The sequence below is a fragment of the Garra rufa genome, chromosome 9, assembly GCF_049309525.1.
Source record: "Garra rufa chromosome 9, GarRuf1.0, whole genome shotgun sequence".
Taxonomy (NCBI): Eukaryota; Metazoa; Chordata; class Actinopteri; order Cypriniformes; family Cyprinidae; genus Garra; species Garra rufa.
Genome location: NC_133369.1, coordinates 19,331,547 through 19,351,557, shown reverse-complemented (window position 1 = coordinate 19,351,557; position 20,011 = coordinate 19,331,547). Strand labels below are relative to the sequence as shown.

General features: G+C 38.2%; 2 protein-coding genes across 2 annotated transcripts; both read left to right on the top strand.

Annotated features, from left to right (window-relative positions):
• Positions 1-674: 674 nt before the first annotated feature.
• LOC141342091 (desmin) lies at positions 675-6,645 on the top strand. Its single transcript, XM_073846475.1, has 11 exons — positions 675-895; positions 2,242-2,395; positions 2,773-2,922; positions 3,156-3,275; positions 3,372-3,467; positions 3,551-3,685; positions 4,902-5,012; positions 5,470-5,580; positions 5,691-5,815; positions 5,942-6,364; positions 6,488-6,645. The coding sequence occupies exons 1-11, from the start codon at positions 675-677 to the stop codon at positions 6,573-6,575; spliced, it is 1,734 nt and encodes a 577-aa protein (XP_073702576.1). The 3' UTR covers positions 6,576-6,645.
• Positions 6,646-14,107: 7,462 nt separating this feature from the next.
• prdm13 (PR domain containing 13) lies at positions 14,108-19,398 on the top strand. Its single transcript, XM_073847682.1, has 4 exons — positions 14,108-14,404; positions 15,854-15,985; positions 16,065-16,185; positions 17,403-19,398. Exons 1-4 carry the CDS (start codon positions 14,264-14,266, stop codon positions 18,842-18,844), a joined length of 1,836 nt encoding a protein of 611 aa, XP_073703783.1. The 5' UTR covers positions 14,108-14,263; the 3' UTR covers positions 18,845-19,398.
• Positions 19,399-20,011: the final 613 nt, after the last annotated feature.

Here is a 20,011-nt window from a genome sequence, read left to right as displayed (position 1 = left end):
TTAGCCACTGTTCACATCACAGAGAGATGCAGGCCCAGCCTTCCTCCCACATGCCTGGCAAATCTTAGATAGTCGGAAAGAATCTCATAAACCACATTCTGTCAGCATTAAAAAAATAAAAAATAAATAAAAAACTATTCTGTAATGAATAAAGATGGTAATACAATCTGTATTATTTTTAAAGAAAATAACATTATTTTTAGTTACTGATTAAAGAGCAACCAAAGACTTTTCTAATTCCCACTTATATCCTTTAGTCACCTCAAGCGTGAATCTCAGACAGGCCATAGTAAAACACTCCAGTTAATTCCCCCTCGCATTTCTCATTTTTACACATTCTGCCATGTAAATAGTGACCATATTAGTGTCATCTCCTTGTGACATTATTGCTTGCCCTGTCTAGAAGCATGTGTAATTAAAATCCCTACATATCAAACCACATCACATCACCTCTAGACTAATGGAGCCTTGTCTCATAATTTCCCCCTCCATTCAACACCTCTCAAGACCCTGACAGATGTTTGAGTGGCAGGCCCAATTCTTGATGGTGCAGAGGCTCAACATTCCCATAGCACTGACTCATGTTTATAGCGGAGTATAAAACGCCTGGATCTTTGGGAGTGTGGATTTGTGAGCAGAACCTGCAAGAGGAAGATCAAGAGGATTTAGCCACGATGAGTCGCAGCCCAGAAAGAATCTCATCCTATCGCCGTCATTTTGAGGATGCCAGCACCTCCTCTTACCAAGTGAGGGTCAGCAGCCCTTCTCCCGTCAGACGGGATGCTGGAAGGTGCCGTTCGGCCAGCTACACCCGTAAAGCCAGCGCTGTCAGCAGCAGCATGGCAGTGGGCCGGAGGACCATCTCATCCTCACGCAGTCAGCCCTTCATGACTGGGTAAGCATCACCTGTCCTGCTGACACAGAAATAAAAGAAACAATGCAGAATATCATAACATGCAATTAAAATGCAATTTGTTAAACCTATTGAAAATAAGAATTAATTGTTTCTGGCAACAGGAGATGCTCAAAGTAAGCTTTTGATAAAATAGAAACCATGAGAATGTTATGATGTGTACACCAAAAGCTAATTGAATTATTCGGGCGAGTAGATTAAGTTACATATAAAGTCAATCCAGCGACGCGAATTCGCGCTGAGCTACGCGAATTGGGCGACACAATTATGGAAGGCCAAATGGTTCAAAAACAAGTGAATTTTAACACATAATATAGGCGTATATGCATATTTCTCGCGTTAAATACGTGTTGATTTTTTCACGCATAAACAACACATTTAATGTGTGAAATACCTGTATTGAACCATTTGGCCTTCTGAACTATTTGGCCTTCCATACGCGATTGCCGCAAAAGCGAGATATACGCCTCAATCGCGTCTTCCGAGCAAATTGGAAAAAATTGCAATGGAAAATTCGCATGGGCATTGTCGCAGAGGCCAATCAGCAAAGAGCTTATTCACACGTCCGATTGTAAAATGGAGGAGAGCATTATGCGATGTTTCTATTAATAGGAGTGACACGAAAAACATCCTGCAAGTAATCTAGAGCGAAAGCTCCATGCGAATATTCGCTTTGCTTTTGGTGTGCACACGCTTTTACAACTTACAATAGTTTTTTAACATGTATTTAGTATATGGTTATTTATAGATATTTCAAGTATCATCAATTTTATTTTACATTTTTATTGTTGTTTATTAAAGAAATGCATACAATAATAAAACAAAACATTTTATAGGCTATTTGAGAGATTTGATATTTTATTAATTAAATATTTTAATTGTATGATTGTTAATTTAACATTAATACATAATTAGCATATATAACATTATTTATCATACACATAATAACATTTTCGTTAAATTAATCATATAATCAAATATTTACCTATTGGATAGATAGATAGATAGATAGATAGATAGATAGATAGATAGATAGATAGATAGATAGATAGATAGATAGATAGATAGATAGATAGATAGATAGATAGATAGATAGATAGATAGAATATGTTGGAACACAGTTTCTACTTAATTTTATTTATTGATCTGTTAGCAATCACACCAAGCCTAAAGATGACTCTAAATAACTCTGTGACCTAATAAAACCCTTAGTGACAAATAAATGCATCTTCATATCAGCCACACGCTACATTGTATTCGTTTCACAGCTCATGTAATGGCGTTTTACCTCTGGTTTTCAAGTTGTGATAAATATGAATTAATTGCAGCGTCGGAATGGGAGCCATCTGTCTTAGCAGAGGTGGTCCAGGGGTCGACCTCGACCAGGCTGCCGCGGAAAACCGTGAATTCCTGAGCACACGCACCAGTGAGAGACAAGAGATGATTCTGCTCAACGATCGACTGGCAGCATACATCGAGAAGGCAAGTGCACTCCTAAAAAATGAGTATGCCCTTGGTATATTAGATCACAGAATAATAACATTTGCAGCACTTTATAATATAGCAGCAAATGTCAATAATGTCACACTGTTTAAATTATTAATGTAATTATTTACAAAAAAAAAACAACTATAATTTAATAGTGCTCTTAATGCTCTTGGAAACAAGCCTAATTTTTAGAGGCATCTTTGACAGCATTTGTCTGATTTGGCCACGCTTGAATGCATCACGGGCACTGGCAGTGTGGAGATGCCACTGCTGGCTCCCGAGATAAAGCGCATTATTCGCACTTCTGTGGGCACACAGACAGAGCACATAACACGCGTACTGTGTTTTCGTATTCTCCTGTCGCAACAAAGGTCCGATCGCTGGAGCAGCAAAACAAATTGTTGGAGACGGAAATCGAGGCCCTGAAGAATCGATACTTGAAGCCCACCGGCCTCCGCCTGCTGTACGAGGAGCAACTCAAGGAGCTGAAGAGGCTGGCGGACCAAATGAGAGTACAGCGGGTAGCTAGAAACATTTAAATAGACCTTTCGACAGATCCTAAGCATCAAATAACATTTTAAAAGACTAGAATAAATGTAGGCCTAATTAATTATGCAGCCATGTATTTTAAAGTCTAATAAATGTATAAATATTTCAAAATAATGATTTCTTAGATAAAAAAAAACAAAAAAAACAATTAGGCGATAATTCAGATAATCGAATATTATTAAAATACATCTTATTACTTTTAAAGGACCTCGCTATTGCTGCAAAGGATGCTATGGCGGGTCAGCTGGAGATGATAAAGGTGAAATATGAAGAGGCCTTAGAGATGAGGAGGAAAGCCGAGCTTGATATCGAAGCCTTCCGTCCGGTATGATTACCGTCAAATTGTTTTATAACATTTAGTTTTTAGGCTATAGGCAGAAAAAAAGTGGTACAATGAGATGAACATCTTTTATCGTCTCAGGATGTGGACGCCGCCACCGCTGCGCGCATTGCTTTGGAGAAGCAGCTAGAAAACCTGGAGGTGGAACTAGAATTCCTTCGAAGAGTACACAAAGAGGTATTTAAAAAGCCAAATAATTATATCGTCCTTGATAAATAAAAAGCTAAATATTTAAATTTTTCAAAACCGTACGTTTTCAGGAAATCGAAGAGCTTATGAAACAAATATATGCGGCCCACGCCACAGCAGCAGACGCCTACAGCCTTCCTGATCTCTCAAGCGCCCTCAAGCAGATCCAACACCAGTATGATGACATTGCCGCGAAAAACTTACAGGTGAGGTTTTTACGTAAAAAATATTGTTTAAAATGTTTGCAATAGCGGAGGCCGGGGAGCATTGTACACATGCATCTGTAGTTGGAAAATGTCAGTCGGTTTCATTTGCCGCTTTGAGTTTAAATGTTTCTATAAAATAATATTTATTTTATTTAAAATATGTACCGTCACTACCAGTACCAAGATTTTGAATGTTTTTTAAAGAAGTCTCTTTTGCTCACCAAGTCTGAGCAGACATCTATTTGATCCAAAATACAGCAAAAGCAATATTGTGAATTATATTTTACTATTTAAAACAACTTTTCTTTTTTATATTGTTTAAAATGTAATTTATTCCTGTGATCAAACCTAAATGTTCAGCATCATTACTCCAGTCTTCTGTGTCACTTGATCCTTCAGAAATCATGCTGATTTGCTGAAACAGAAAGATCCAAAGAACAGCATTTATCTTAAATAAAAAGCTTTTGTATAACATTATACACTACATCATTTAAATGCTTGGAGTCAGTATTATTATTATTTGTTTATTTTTTGAAAAGAAATTATAGAAGTTAGTACTTTTATTTAGCATGGATGCTTTAAATTGATCAAAAGTGATCATGAAGACATTTATAATGTTACAAAAGATTTCTATTTCAGATAAATGCTGTTCTGAAAAACAATTCTACTCAGCTGTTTTCAACATAATAATAATATTAAGTCAGAATATTAGAATGATTTTTGAAGGATCATGTGACCATGGAGTAATGATGCTAAAAAAAGCAGCTTTGAAATCACAGGAATAAATTTTAATTTTTAAAATATATTCAAATAGAAAACAGTTCTTTTAAATAGTTAACATATTTCAAAATTTGACTGTTTTTGATATACTTTGGATCAATTAAAAACAGGCTTGGTAAGCAGAAGAGACGGCTTTAAAAAAAAAAAACATTAAAAATCTTACTGTCCAAAAACTTTTGACTGGTAGTGTATATGTTTTCTACTTTTAAATGGAAATGTTTAAAATTAAATTGGGTGGTATGGGGATTACTTTATTATTTAGATTTTTTTGTTAATTAAATTTGAAAAATCACTCTTTGTACTTGCCATTAATTCACACAGTTCTATATCAATTATCAAAGTTTTTTTTGAAGCATAAATTTGGTAATTCTCCTTTTTCCAAATAAAAAACTAAATGTTCAATCACTTCCAGGACTTAACCAAACTTTTTTTGCAGGAAATGGACTCTTGGTACAAAACCAAATTTGATGATCTGAACAACAAAACGTCAAGACATGTAGACAAGGCGCGAAGTGTGCGAGAGGAAATTGTAACTGCGAAGAAGGACGTAAGTATCAATGATAATTCTTAAAACATGCTTAAACTGGGCAACAGATCTCTGATATGTTAATTTTTTATGATCACTATAACAATAGTAAAATAACATAATATTCCAAATGATAACAGTATCCACATTTTTCTTCAAACGCGGAAGGAAGCCTATATATGGGTGAGACTACAAGGATCATTATCAGATATAGGGAAATAATGAGAAGAATAACAACATGCAGTAAACGGTAAAACTGTTTGTACTACAAACCAGTGTGTTCATAATTAAGATAATACATTAAAATAATATGCTAATCTGCACCAATTTGCAATATCAAGCCACAAAACAAGCTGTTTTGTACAGCTAAAAATAGCTGGGCGCACATGAGGTTGGAAGCCACACCCATCAATTTTACAAATCTTATAGGAAGAAAAAGGTGGATAACATTCATTCATTGTTTCTTCTTGTTTTCTAGATTCAAAACAAGGAGCGTGATTTGGAGTCTATGAAAACCAAAACTGAGGCTTTGGAAGCACAGATCCGTGAGACTCAAGAAAAATACAGAAAAGAACTGGAAGAACTCCAGGTGAGAAACCTGAGTCACATATTTGGCCATCATGCTTTACATACAAAGAAAGAAATCTGAGCATAAACATGACCATAGCACTTCTGTTTTGTTTTTTGCTTTGTTGTCAGGCAAGAATTGAGGCCTTGCAGCTTGAGCTGAAATCCTCCAAACAAAGGACCGCACTGCTCCTGCGTGAATACCAAGATCTCCTCAATGTGAAGATGTCCCTCGAAATTGAAATCACCACATACAGGTATATTTTACGTACTTGAAAATCTGCTTAAATCCAAACAAATACCACCAACTCCAAAACACGTGTAGCTTTCAGCGTAAAACGTGCCATTTTCTACAATCCTTCCTTCTTAATTTTTGTTTACAGGAAGCTCATTGAGGGTGAAGACTCTCGTATTACTTCTGTGATGCAGAACTTGCAAACCATGTCCCTCATGAGCGGCAGCATGAGTGTTCACACTGCTGGAGCTGCAGGTGTTGCAGGACTTGCAGGACTTGCTGATAGAGAAGGTGGAGGTCTTGTAGGAGGTCCTGGTGGTGGTCCAGCGACAGGTCTTGGAGGAGGTCTAGACAGTGGGCTTGCCAGAGGCCTTGGTGGAGGCATTGGTGGTGGTCCTGCAAAAGGTCTTGGAGGAGGGATTGGTAAAGTTCTCGGGGGTGGTAGTGGTGGAGGTATCGGAGGAGGTCTTGTTAATGGCATCACTGGTGGGGTTGGCGGCCCAGGAGCCACTGTAGACTACACTCAAGAGCAGGCTGTGGAGATGACGGAGAGGAAGACTGTGCTTATCAGGTAGCATTAAAATCAAGCTTTCTGTGAGCCATGATCTTTACACATTGGAAATAAAAAGTGTAAAATTAATGTTTTAGAGTTCAATTTCAGTTCACTCAAATTCTGCATTGCTTTCTCCCACAGAACTGTTAAAACTGAGGATGACACTCTGGAGAGCAACACACAGGAGAAATCGTATTCCATCTCTGGAGCAGCAGATGAAGAAGAGTAGTGGTGTTTTCTCTTCACCAATCATGCTTTCAGATATGCGTGCCTTACAAACCAAAAATCAGCTTGCGTCTTGCATTGCTTCTCCACAATAAAGCTCTGAGCATCCCATCTTTTTGCAGGTTTTGTTTCTCTATTGTTTGTGCATACAATCCACAACATCAACAGGTGTAGGATCCAGGGCATATTATGACCATGTTAGAGACAGATGATGAGGATGGAACAGACAGGAAAACAACTTAGGATAGAGGCAGAGAGTGTGATTGTGTCACTCCAGGCTCAATTCTTTAGCCAAAGGGGAATCCCATGCAAGCCGTCATGTGAACGGTACTGCCACAACATGAAGTCACACTCACTGTATGGCCCCATTCTATCCAAATCTGCCCTTCTTGTCTGCATTTGATCCATTCTGATCAGTTCACACTGGAACATGCCAAACACTCAAAGTGTCTGGAAGTGTGAGGAAGATGTGTACTGGAGTACTTAAGCATAAAACTACAAAAGCCAGACACTGTGGGGAAAAGGGTCATGAAGCTGACACAAAACAGTCACAGATCTACCTTTTACTTCAATGCGGAAGTAAGCTTATGGTTGAGACTTCCAGTTCTTTAACCACTATAACGAGAAAAATAACAACGTGCAGTAAATGGTAAAACTGTTTGCACAGCATAATACATTTAAATAACATATCAATTTGCAATATCAAGCAGCAAAACAAGCTGTTTTGGACAGCTAAAAATAGCTGGAGGCAGATGAGACCAGAAGCCAACCCCATAAAATTTAACAAACAACTCTCACATGAAGAAAAAGTGTGGCACAATAAGATTTTTTTTCTTTGCAACTTCCTGTTAATGTATGAAATTTAAAATATGAAAGGATCTACAGCCTACACATCAATCATAGACTTTAAATGACAGAGCAGACCTTAAGCACTTTGAGCAGATCACTGACAAACTTTAAACTACTGCTTATTGAAGGAAGCCTACAGTATTTGACAAAAGAAAGAATGACTCAAAGGCCAGTTCACACTGTCATATGATTTGGGTGAATTTTAGTATGTCTGGCAATAATAAAACCAAGTGAAATGCATTTATTCTGTTCATATTTAAAATATTTTTCATATAATTGTATGTTTATAAAATACAACTACACTATAATTTATTATTTAGACACATGCATTGTTTAGCGCAAATAATTCGCCTTCCTGGATTTAACATTATAAGTAGCAATTTTATTAGAATTATTAAATATATATATAATTTAATCTGAAGCAAAAGGGATTACAATAGACTAAAACAAGTCAAAAAAGAAATCCAGCCATTTAATCGTAGGCCAATACGAAATTTCGTCGTGGCAGCAGTTCATTTTATTTTCAATACTGAAACAAAAAATGTTCAGTAATAATACATTAAAATATAAATTCATAGATTATTATTCCTATCTCAACTCCCAATATATTTTGAATTGACGACACTCAATAGCCCCTCATTACTGTTTTAGCTACGGTCGTCATTTCCACAAGCTCATCCCACCTGAAATGGAGGCGCAATTAACGGCTTGCCCTGCATTATTTCTCCGCAGAAATGCTGGACATTATGAAAAACCCAGAAATGTCAATCTTGTCCATTAATGAGGGGCTATAGACAATCTGCAGTGATGGTCGCTGATTCTTATCATTAGCATGCCTTTTTCAAGTCAGGGGGTAATGCGCACCCCGAGCTATGGGCGTTGTTGATTTGAAGTTTGTGATAGGCTATGCATTAATGCATGATAAAAATGAACAGCCTCATGCATTATCAATATAATTAGCCGGGGTTTACGTGAGTGGCCATATGACCTTTGAAAGACGGGAGCTATCCAGGGTCCTGCCAAGCCCAAACAGACATTTAAAGCTGGTGAGAAAGGTATTCGATGTAGTTTTTTTTTATTTTTTAAATATGTATATATAGCCTTATATATTTATTTGTATTAGACCTATTTAGAAAAATCTATTTATTTTCATTTAAAAGAAAAAAACTAAAGCGTGCAAGAAGTGATTTATTCAAAATTAATTAAAAGGGATTTTCTATTTTGTTAAATCTTTATGCTTCGTTTACAGGTCTCAAGATAACATTTTTCAACTCAAGACTAAATTTTCATCATCAAATTTAATCCAAAAACACATACTTAGCTTACCTGAAGAATGTTGTGCCTGAAAAAATATTAGGCCTATGCAGACACCCATATTATTCAACACGTTTTCAATTCATGACTGAATTGAAAGAATCCCGTCAGTGGAATAACTAATGATCCGTCTGTACATACCATCACACGAAACTCAGCTTTTTTCCCAGCGTCCACTTAAATGGTCTGAGGATCAAAAGAGAGCAAAAGTTGGTGCTCTCTAAAACCTGAGAAATTCTGTCACTTTTTGCATATGGTTTTAGTGCCTTAATCCCAATTAGGCCCGGCTGACACACAGAGCCATTCATCGCAAACCTCCTCTGAATACATTTGCCTAAAAATGAACTTCACAAATAGAGCTGGCGGTAAAGGCGCTGGACAGCAGAGAGAATCGGATAGACTGAAGGTTCATTCTTACGCGCTCGACTGAAAAAGGGTATGAATTTATAAGGTACACCGAAACATTTCAATTCAGACAAGTTTACACCCCATTATGCGCGGTCTTTCAACGGGGACAAGAGAGTTAAAGTTGGGGAAATTTGGTTCAAAAGGCAGAGCTAACTTTGTTCAGGCTTTGAATACTGAAACGAAGCAGCCCCCTTCCTTTTGAGAGCATTTAGAAATGGGAGCACGCATGAACAGAGTCGAATCAGTAGCCACTTATCTCGCCACTTTCTAATGCGACTTTGAATATTAGTCTGGGTTAAAATCCCAATCATGTCATCTGGTGGGACTCCCATACAAGCATAATTACTATTCAATCGCGTCACTAATATCCCACCCGCATCCCCTATCTGCGACGCAGCTGGTCCGGCCTTTGTGAGGCTTGCACTTTCCCGCAACAAGAGCGAGCAGGTTAAGCGCATTAAAATAGGCATGTCTAATTAATATTTTTTTGCCAAAAAAAATTATTAATCGAATAATAAATAATAATATTTTTCCCCCCGACCTTTAATTTCTTAATAAGTAAATAAGTGAAAATAAGTAAAAATAAGTGATTTGTATACAAAACGAGTTGTTTTTCTTTATTTGCAATGGGAATGTATAAAAGGAAAACAATGAACGAGTCCATAAAGGATATCTGTATGGCTGAGCGTTTATGGTTGGCGTAAAAAATGTTTTCTAGAGAGCTCGGGCATTGTGCCTCGTTGAGATAGAGTGGTGAACCCTTGGCACTCAAACACAGTTTGGATGCATGAATGAAACCCCTGGTGGGACACTGCAGTTCTTCACACAGTCTCAGTTACCCTACATTCATGCTTCATTATTTGGCAACCTGTTAAATCAAATCCCACATTTAGCTCGAATTGTAACGCTGAGACCCTGAGAAAAAGCTTTCAGCCACCTGACCGACACTTTCTCCGAATCTCACAATCCGACGCGTAAAAAATGTTTTGGAATGCTCCGTTCGTTCGGGTCCACAATATTGTTCCGAAATAAAGCTGCTGCCGTGTAATTAATGTGCCATTTAAAAGACAGCGGACAATGCAAGCGTTCAAGCTATTTGATTTCATTTAATTTTCCATCCCATTTGCTCCGAACACAGCTTTAGCTCCCAAAAACCGTGCTCCAATGAGCTCTTTGGGATGACTTTCTCCCCTTTGCTTTTCCCGGTGAGAAGGACAGAAAAGAAAACGTCCGCGTTTCCGCCTTTGTGCACAATTTATTAGTTGGAAAACTTCGGCTTTAAAGACACAAGACGAGAATGAGAATGGGCCCGGCTGGTGTGAGAGCTGTAGAGGCCGGACCCGCTGTTGCAGAGCGGATGGGAACCAGTCACAAATGGCAACATTAATAAATAACCCACCACACAGCCGGCCTTTGCATGCGCCTATTCAAAAATTGTTCGCGTGTCGTTCACGCTCTTTGACTCATTAAGGAGCCCAAAGAGAAAGCTCCCAGAAAGGAGCAGTGGGGTACCTTTTCCTGAAAAAAGAAATCCCACCTCTGCTTCTCCAATTACAGCCGAGTGTCATCGTAGAGTCGCCAGGCCAGAGGTTAGCAGGACATGTTCAGGCCCGGATTGGCTAATCGGGAGGACCGGGAGAATTCCCGGTGGGCCGGTCCGTTTTTTTGGCCGCGAGGGCCGGTGTCCCTAGCTGCCTGCACTCAGTCACAGCAGTCGCCAGGGGCGGACTGTCCATCGGGAGAATTTTTGGCCCGCTACCCTCCAATTTTTATTATTATTATTTAATATTGTTGTTGTTGTTTTTGTTGCCGGCCTAATGTACTAAAGTGGTTATTTCAGAATTAGCCATTCAATAATAAAACTCTAATAAATCATAAATCGGTTAGTCTTGACTGGCACGCGTTTCGTCTCGCTCGCGCTCCGCGCATCCGCGCGTCCGCCGTCCGCCAAAACGACGCGAGACTGAAGTAGAAGTGCCCAGGTGGAGCAGAGAGACAAATCTGTCCTGTTTAGGACCTAAAGCGCAGGTCTGTTACATCTGTAAACAGACTATTGTAGTTTTGTCTTTGTTTACTTAAGTATTGAACTGCTAACAAATGTTAATCTATAAAAAATATCGTTTTAAAACAGGTTTAGGGAGCTACCCTTATAAAAATTAACTGTGGTTTTACAAAACATGTTTACTATAGTTATACAATAATTATACAATATACAATGGTTTTGCTACACTATACTTTCACCATGGTATAAAATTATGATTATACTAATGGGAATCAATCCTAAAAAAACCCCCAAAAAAACATGGTTACTATGTTTACCATAGGCTCAATAATATCATGGTTAATTTTCCTTAGGGCCAAACATGACCCATGATAATGCAAAACATGTTTAGTTTTAAGATTTTTTAATAAAGATATATTCAAGATGTAGCTAATTTTTGTTGTTTTAATTTTAACATTACGACAATAACACATGGTCCTAATGTAGTGGCCCTCTTTTTTCTGTTGCCCTTTTTTCTGTCAAATGTTTTAGTACTAATCATAAATTATATATAATTTTGAAAGCTTAGAAGCTCAAGAACCATCCTGGTGGCTGTCTCCTCCCCCTTAGCAGCAATGTCAAGTGTCATTTTACAAAATCACAACTTTTTACAATCTTGACAAAAACATGTCTTTAAAAAGGTCTCAGTATTTCTGCAATAATCTGCTGATTGTCTTCTTTAAAAAAGACCAACCTTAGATCTGTACTGTATAGGTGGTTGTAAAGGTCGAGATGTGTTTATGAAAAAAGTGACAGATACAAGAAAATTTGTTTAAAAAGTAAACACACATGAGAGACAGAGAGATTAAAAGAGATTAAAAGGCAAATTGGAAGTTCAAGAGATAGCATTTAATTATTTTACCCAGTTGATTTCAACTTTTCTTTATGTGATGATGAAAAATATTGTTGTCCAGGGTTTCAAATTTTGGTGTGGGATGGCCTGGATAAGTGTGAGATTTCCCGGCCTGAAATTTTGTCTCAGTCCGCCCCTGGTTAACGTCAAGCTAGTTAGGAGCAGTGCAAAACAACGATGTCTGCAAATCACCGTTCATGTTTATGTATCAAACCTTTTCTTGTACTGTTGCTCTTCAGCAGCAGCAGCCTCTAGTCCAGTTTGCTGCTAAGAGTGAAAAGCCAGGCCCCGTAACATTACCAAGCACCAGTCATGAGCCCAACACACTAGAATGGGCAGGTAGGACAGTGCAATACTTGTTCTATTCTTTATTTGTGTTTAAGGACTGAACAATTTTGCACAGAATATATATTCAGATATTGCAGAAAAGGACATTGTGATGTTTAAAAGAATAGTGTTAGACATTTACCCTTTAATGTTCTCATTTATGAAAAATATTTGAACTTATAAAGCAGCTGTTTACTTGAAAAAGACATGATAGTGTCATTAGAAAGTTTAATACATTTTATTTTAATCCTTATTTTATACATATAGCTTAATATACATTTGTATTTATTTGATATTTTTTCATTTCAAGGTTTGGATATTTATGAGCACTAATTCTAACAGAAAATAGATACTGATACTGTTAAACATTATATTGTGTTAACTGTTCAAATAAATCTTCACTGTGAAGCAACACTTAGGCTACTGTATTTGCACTGAATTGGAAATGACGTCATTTTAATATAGTCAGTCTTGAACTAAAGTGGGCCGGTCTAAGGCTTGAAACTCCAGGGCTGAAAAGGAGTCCCACTCCGGCCCTGGACATGTTCATGGCTTAAATTTATCGCCCACAAATTCTTGTTTCTTCCCCTCGGCCTCTGTTCAGCCATTGAGGACCACGATCAAAGAGGTCAAATGAAGTTTTAAAACCTGTGGTGACTCAAGTTACTTTAGACACCAAAGGATCCTGAGTGAAAGTTGGACGTCTGTTGCCACATGTCTGAATGACAAAAATATGTATTTAATGTAACACATTAAATTCGAAATGTTCCAACTTTTAACTAACTGCTTGATAACTTCAGCCATTTAGAGAAATTTGTCAATGTTAAATAGATCGATTGTGTTCAGTCGTGCAGGCGAAATGAACACTTTACCTGAATGTTTAGCATGCGCGAATAAAAGGAATAAAAGTATTATTGCTTTTCCCTTGATAATATTAAATGCAAGCGAAGACTCTGACATGCTGCTGGGAGATTAAATATTGGCAAGCAGCAACTCTTGTCTTGCACAAGATTTCGTGTTTTGTCCTGCATCCTTTGATAAAAATATTTTTTTCTCCCATTAATTCTGAGCCCTGCAGGGCTCTTCGTCAAAACTGAATGCGACCATCCTGCTACGTGACCTGTTGTCAAAAAGTGTGAAATGATAAGGTGGTGGGTTTTTTGAAAGCGGCTCTTATTTTTTTGGCTGGTTCTCCCGTTGAGTACCTGCCCGGTCCCAGCACGGCACACGCCGGGAGTCAATAGAAGTTAACAAGTCTCCCAAACATTCCTGCTCCTTTTGTTGAAACGGCAAGAGACAATGCAGCCAGGGAGAGAATAAAGAGCTTTGAAGTACATAAAACCTAAAAGGATGCAGCCAAGTAGATTTAAAGTAGTCACTGATTTCCAAAAACTGGTTTGTATAGGAACAATAAAAGGGGGGAGAATTTATGGAGAAATTATACAGTGGATTTGTCACTTAAAATATCGGAACTGTCTGGCGGACAAAGCCACATGCTGAGGATTAATGGTCGCGCCAGACCTTTGATTCCGCACTCTCTTTTCTCTGCCCTTGACAAATTGGATTTTGGGGATGGGAAGGTCGCTGGGGCCTATTGTCTCTTGACCGTTTGGAGCGGTTCATTATGCGTGAGGGTGAGGGAAAGTCTCCATGTGACCATTTCGGAGGCTTCCACAGCTGCTAAAAGAGCGCAACTCTCTCATAGCGCGCTGCTCGCCCTTGCGCATTAATGTGCCGAGGGGTACCTGACTGCGCCATAAGAAAAGCCGGATCACACACGCCACCGCGTCACTTGGCGGGCGGATATTAGTCTGTCCTCATCTCAGACTCTCTGCTCATCTCAATCAGTGCCTGCTTGGTATTCCTGGTTCTGAGAGCGCAGCCCCACACAGAGCCAGTCATGCAAGCCACTCGGACACCCACTATCAGTGTGTTCGCCGACTGCAGCATCTCAGCCGGGCTTCGGATAGGACCTGTCCCGGGCATCTTCAAACTCGGGAAGTATGTTTCGGACCGCAAGGAACTTGGAGTGAAAAAGAAGGTGAGTTAGTTGATTTATTTTCTTAACCAAAGTGTTCACTTTTTATCATGACTTTTGAAAGTTTTTTTTTTATATATTAAATGTACCTTGAGAGAAATGATTGAAGTTTTTTTCCGTTGCAAACGGCTTGCATTTGTGACATAACACAAAATATTGTACAGTATATACAAATATGCTTCTACCATTTGAACTTTTCTGCAGATTTTTAATTTAATGATTATCGAATAAGTACATACAAATACACATACAATTAAAACTATAACAATAACAAGAGTTTATAGCAATTATTATTAGTATTAATAATTATTTTAATAGAAATCAATGTTATAATAATAATTATTATTATTTGTTATTATTATTATTGTTAATAATATTTTATAATCATAACATTGCTTTAATATAAAAAGAAAACATGCAGCTGAAAAAAGATAACATCTTACTTTCCTCGATTCTGATCTGTCAGTCTTCATAAAGCATCCTTGTATTAATTGGTTTGTGCTGTCAGTTTGGAAATAATTGAGTTATATTAGCAGAACAACATGTCATTCTACGCCTTTTACTTAACCGCGTTAATGGGGTGACCTGAGTTTCTGCGCGAAATTTCATGCCCTCTCCCCCCTTTAAATTTCAAAGGCTTGAGGGCTGGTTATTCCTATGTACCGTTTAATTTTTTAAGATTACAGTAAACTAGACAATAACCAATCATTAGTTTAATTATTGTTTATATTTAATTGGAAACACTGAATATTAGTATAAATTGTAATTCTAATATAGGCCAAGTCAAATTTATTTTAAAATATTGTTATTTAAAATTATATAAAATAATTATTATTTTATTTTACTAGCATATTAATATGTGCGATATTCGTAAATAAAAGGGGCGTAAAAGGCGTCACATATAAATGGCATTCACTTTCCTAAATAAGTTGTAAATAGACTGGAGCTCTTTACGCTGTCTGCTTCTGTGATTGATGCGCGTAAATGCAACGCCGCGGGCCATGGGCGATCATCAGGTGCAATCTCTGTGTCAAATGTCACGCTTTAATCTTTAATTTGTTTGAACAGAATAGAAATGCTTTGACACTCTTCAAATTCGTTTCTCATATCAACTCAATTATGTGGCCTGTTCCATGAAAATTATCGCCATTGTCTAATAGACCGAATAAAACCATATTAACGCTCTTTTGTTTAAAATACCTTGGGGTGATATAATTAACAATGTCTGAGAAAAAAGAAAAAAAGACAACAAAAGAAAGCGTGTCAAATATATATAAAATAGATTTAAACAGTTTATATAAACATTCTAAAATAGTAGGAAATAATTTTAACAGCTTTAAATAAGGCAAACATAGCAATAATTTTACATTTTATTTTCACCGAACATTTTGACTGTTTTAGCTATAGGGTACAATAAAGCACGTTATTAATGTTAAAAATATGTATTTGTAGATTCGTTTGGTGAGAGGAGAATTCGTGGATGAGTCTGGCAGTGCAGTTGCAGATTGGATCGGTTTAATACGCGCGGCCAGGAACAGTCAAGAACAGAACCTCGAAGCAGTCTCGGATTTACCTGGAGGACAGGTGAGTTAAGACAAAACTAACGAATTCGACTCTATTTAAATGACAAACAAATTCTAATATTTTTACTTCCTTTCAAAAGATATTCTACCGTGTGCTGAGAGAAATACAAGCTGGAGAAGAATTAAGCGTTTGGTATTCCAACGCACTGGCGCAATGGTTTGACATTCCTACGACTGCAACTCCAACACACGACGAAAAAGGTGAGACTCTATAATAATCTATAATAATTTCGTTATGTAAAAATATGCGTTTTACACATTTCAGATTTGTATTGTATATATTTTAGAAATACAAGTATGTAGTCATTAACATTACCTTATGAAATTGTTTGGAAATGAAAATAATAGAATACGTTTTTAATTTTTAAACGTTATTCAAGTAATTTAGTGCCAGACTCTATTGGAAGTATTTCAAAATATAATATGTTATAAACTATTAGTAGCCTAAATACGAGCAACAAGCGGATTTAAGCAACGCCGCCACCAGCAGAATAAAGGCAAATCCTATTCAAATCCGATTTAATAGGCTTATCCGAGAATGTTGTCAGATTATCCGTGTTTAGTTAGTAAATCGAAAGGTCTGTAGCCTGGGGCAGTAACTCCTATTGATTGTTTGAGAATTATTGAGCTGAGCACGCAAACTGCAGGCTACTGTATTCGCTATATTAATATATGACTGATCATGCTCAGCGTTAACGGCTGCATTATCTCTCTTAATTCGTTTCATTCACTAATAAAGCCCTGGATGTCCTCTCCTGGGCTGATGCGCGGTGTGGTTTAGCGAGGGGAAGAGGTTAACAAATGTCACCTAGTCATTAATATTCATGTATTCAAAAGCAAATAAATTCAAAAAGGTGCTCTACGGTAAATTAGCTGGCTGCGTAAGGTATTGTTGGCTGGTGAATGCAAACTTTTATGTGGGATGTATATTGCCCTGATTTGCGACGCTGTACTGCGAGCGCTGCACTCAGGCCAATGCGCGGTGCGCTCCTTGACATACGCTTCCTATTCTCCAGCGTCAACAGATGGGCCAGCCTCATTGTCTTATGCGACTAGCGATTTCAAGCAACAGCTGCCGTCAATTCCACGGGAAAGCACACAGAGAAAGTCGCTATTCAATGTATTGGTTTGTAAGCGCCAGATTGGGCCGGCGCTTGCTCTTTTGATGGTGACAATAAACAACGGGGTTTTGGAGATTACAAAATCATTACATCTATATCATTGACCCCAGACTGCCCAACTGGTGTCATGCCAACGTGACCAAGACGTGGTGATAGCCTAAAAAGCCTTTAAAATAAAGCTTTTTAGATTTCGCAAAGAATCAAGAATTTCTTGAGTTGTACATGTGCAATAAAAATCTTTATGACGCTTTACTAAATTTACTACGCCTTTTAATTGCTTTTTAATTTTTGTTCCAGGCGAGGAGCGCTACATTTGCTGGTACTGCTGGAGAATATTCAAATACCCAAACACCCTGAAAGCTCACGTCCATTTCCACTGCGCGTTAAGCAATGGCAGAAGTTTGGTGAACAACGAGCAAGCTAGAGGCACAGACAACTTCAACAGATCTCCGAAATCAGGGGACATCCCAAATACGTCCTCCTCTCCACGGAACGGCCACAGCACCTTCATGTCAGACGCAGTGAAACGAATCGTGTCCACCTCACCGTTTGCCAATAAAGCGGGACTATCGAAAAAACCAAGCGCGGAGGAGCAAGACAGAGCCCTTGACATGAGCGTGACCTCCGCCAGAAACCCGGGACACCTCCTGGGCCTAGGCGGGACATCTTCTGTGCTCAACAGCATGGGTTTCCATCCAGGCGTACGCTCCGCTTTCAAACCAATGGGACTTTCGAAGATCTCCCCAGCTGAGGTAGCAAGAGATGAGCCTAATGGGAAACCAAACAGTGTCGGTTTTAGCAAACTACTAGGGAACATCAAATCACCTCTACCTAACGTTCATCCCTCAAAATGCGCACACCCCATGGAGAGCTCACCTCCAGTGATCCCCTGCTCAAACAGCATCCGCGGCTTTCCTCTGCTGACACATTTTGAGGAGACCTCAGCTTTCAAGCACGTTGACAGCCGCATGCACCCTACCCTGTCCCCCTCACGCTACTCCCAGCTACCGACCGGGTTTCACTTCGAGAGGTTCTCCTTGCCACAGTTTGATGGGGGGAAATCCTACAATGGGGACTGCAATATACCCCTCATGCCATTCACGGTTTACAATGGAGAGCTTCTTTATAGTTCCCCATACTATCCTCTTAAATTTCACTTCGGCAATCTGCTCAAATACCCAGACTACTTTGGTGCCCCAGCTCTGAATCCAGATCTAAACGCAATTACGAATATCGACAGGGAGATAGCGATGCACACGCAACAGCTGTCTGAAATCGCGGTAGAGAAGAACCGTTCACGGTTGGAGTCTATGCCCGTTTCTAACCCTAACTCGGGCAAGCCAAAAAAGGGACATTTGTGTCTATACTGTGGCAAATTGTACTCTCGAAAATACGGGCTGAAGATTCACATGAGAACTCATACAGGCTACAAACCACTCAAATGTAAAGTGTGCTTCAGGCCCTTTGGTGATCCCAGCAATCTCAACAAACACATCCGACTGCACGCCGAGGGAAATACACCCTACAGGTGCGAGTTTTGCGGGAAGGTGCTCGTTCGCAGGCGAGATTTGGAGAGGCACGTCAAATCGAGGCATCCCGGGCAAACCATCAAAAAATCCGACGACAAAATGGAAGGCATTTTCGAGGACGCCGGGCAAAAAAGCGACAACGACAGCGACGTCGACGTTTGCTTCACAGATGATCAGAGCGACCAGGAATCGAGTAAACACAATGATTAATGGACCAATTTCTGGACGCGTTGAAAGAGACTTAAGTAGCTAAATTATGCATGTACATACATTAGTTATGAATTGTTTATTTTATAAAATTATTGTGAAAACCTCACAGAAGCAAATGTTCCCCTAGTAAATTAAATCATTTTGTGAAGGAGGCACTCATTAAGTTAATCCCATTACATGCTTATTGGTATTGAGGATATCTCGGCACCCCCAATGTGGAGCTGCACTTTATAAAGACGGGTTTATGCCATCAAATATGAGTTTGCGTTATCTTTTCTTTAAAAAAAAAATGTCTGTTCGTTTGAATTACCTGTCAAATCCGCACTTTTTTACCAAAAGCATTTAACTCATTCTGTAATGATTTGTTTTTGCAGAACGGGCACCTACCAATAAAAATAAAGTGGTGTTTTAAAGAAATATTGGTCGGTTTGGTTTCCATTTAGTCGAAAAGCAATTGCAAAAATGAAAATATTATGACGTCCTTTATTGTTAAGTGACAGCAGGATGTTATTAATTATTATTAACTGATATATGACCATTTTTTCAAACAAACCCACATTTCTTTCACTGTCCGTTTTTAAATAAAAAGGAAAACTATTTTTCAAAAGGGCTTGATCATTGATTTACATTTCATGTATTAATTTTTCTGGCTTTAAAATAAGCTCTCTGAAAGCAACGTAGCGTATGGTAGGACTTAATAATTGCTGACCCATACGCCCCATTGTTACTTCGAAGATGTGTTTCATTACAGTTTAAAGTTAAATATAAATTAAAACGTGGAAGGTATATTCGTAAAATGCTCAAGGTTAGACTGCTACGCAAATGTCTTCATGACCGAAACATGACCGTCTGGGTTTAATATTTTTACTATTTAAAAGATACAAAGAAAAGATGTGAAAATGCAATTTGCCTGGATTTACTTTCAGAACATTATTCTCTAGATTAGATGATTACATATAATTACATATTAGCAGTTCTCTTTTCAGTAACTCAATTTCATCTACATTTCTTGCAGTGTAAAATTATTTCTGATCTATTAAAAAGTTATTTTAATCATATTACTTACTGTAGTCACGTTGACTCATGAAAAAAATATATTTGGAATGAATAAATCCTGTTAATTTGGATGTTGTAAAGCAGGTTACCTTACAACAGCTTCCTTACTTG

What these genes read in the sequence shown, in the direction of transcription:
- prdm13 (XM_073847682.1), top strand. Translation starts at nt 14,264, where the DNA reads ATGCAAGCCACTCGGACACCCACTATCAGTGTGTTCGCCGACTGCAGC. An exon ending in AACTTGGAGTGAAAAAGAAG is followed by an intron (nt 14,405 to 15,853) that starts GTGAGTTAGTTG and finishes ATGTATTTGTAG; the next exon opens with ATTCGTTTGGTGAGAGGAGA. An exon ending in CGGATTTACCTGGAGGACAG is followed by an intron (nt 15,986 to 16,064) that starts GTGAGTTAAGAC and finishes TCCTTTCAAAAG; the next exon opens with ATATTCTACCGTGTGCTGAG.
- LOC141342091 (XM_073846475.1), top strand. Translation starts at nt 675, where the DNA reads ATGAGTCGCAGCCCAGAAAGAATCTCATCCTATCGCCGTCATTTTGAG. An exon ending in AAGAACTGGAAGAACTCCAG is followed by an intron (nt 5,581 to 5,690) that starts GTGAGAAACCTG and finishes CTTTGTTGTCAG; the next exon opens with GCAAGAATTGAGGCCTTGCA. An exon ending in ATTGAAATCACCACATACAG is followed by an intron (nt 5,816 to 5,941) that starts GTATATTTTACG and finishes TTTTGTTTACAG; the next exon opens with GAAGCTCATTGAGGGTGAAG.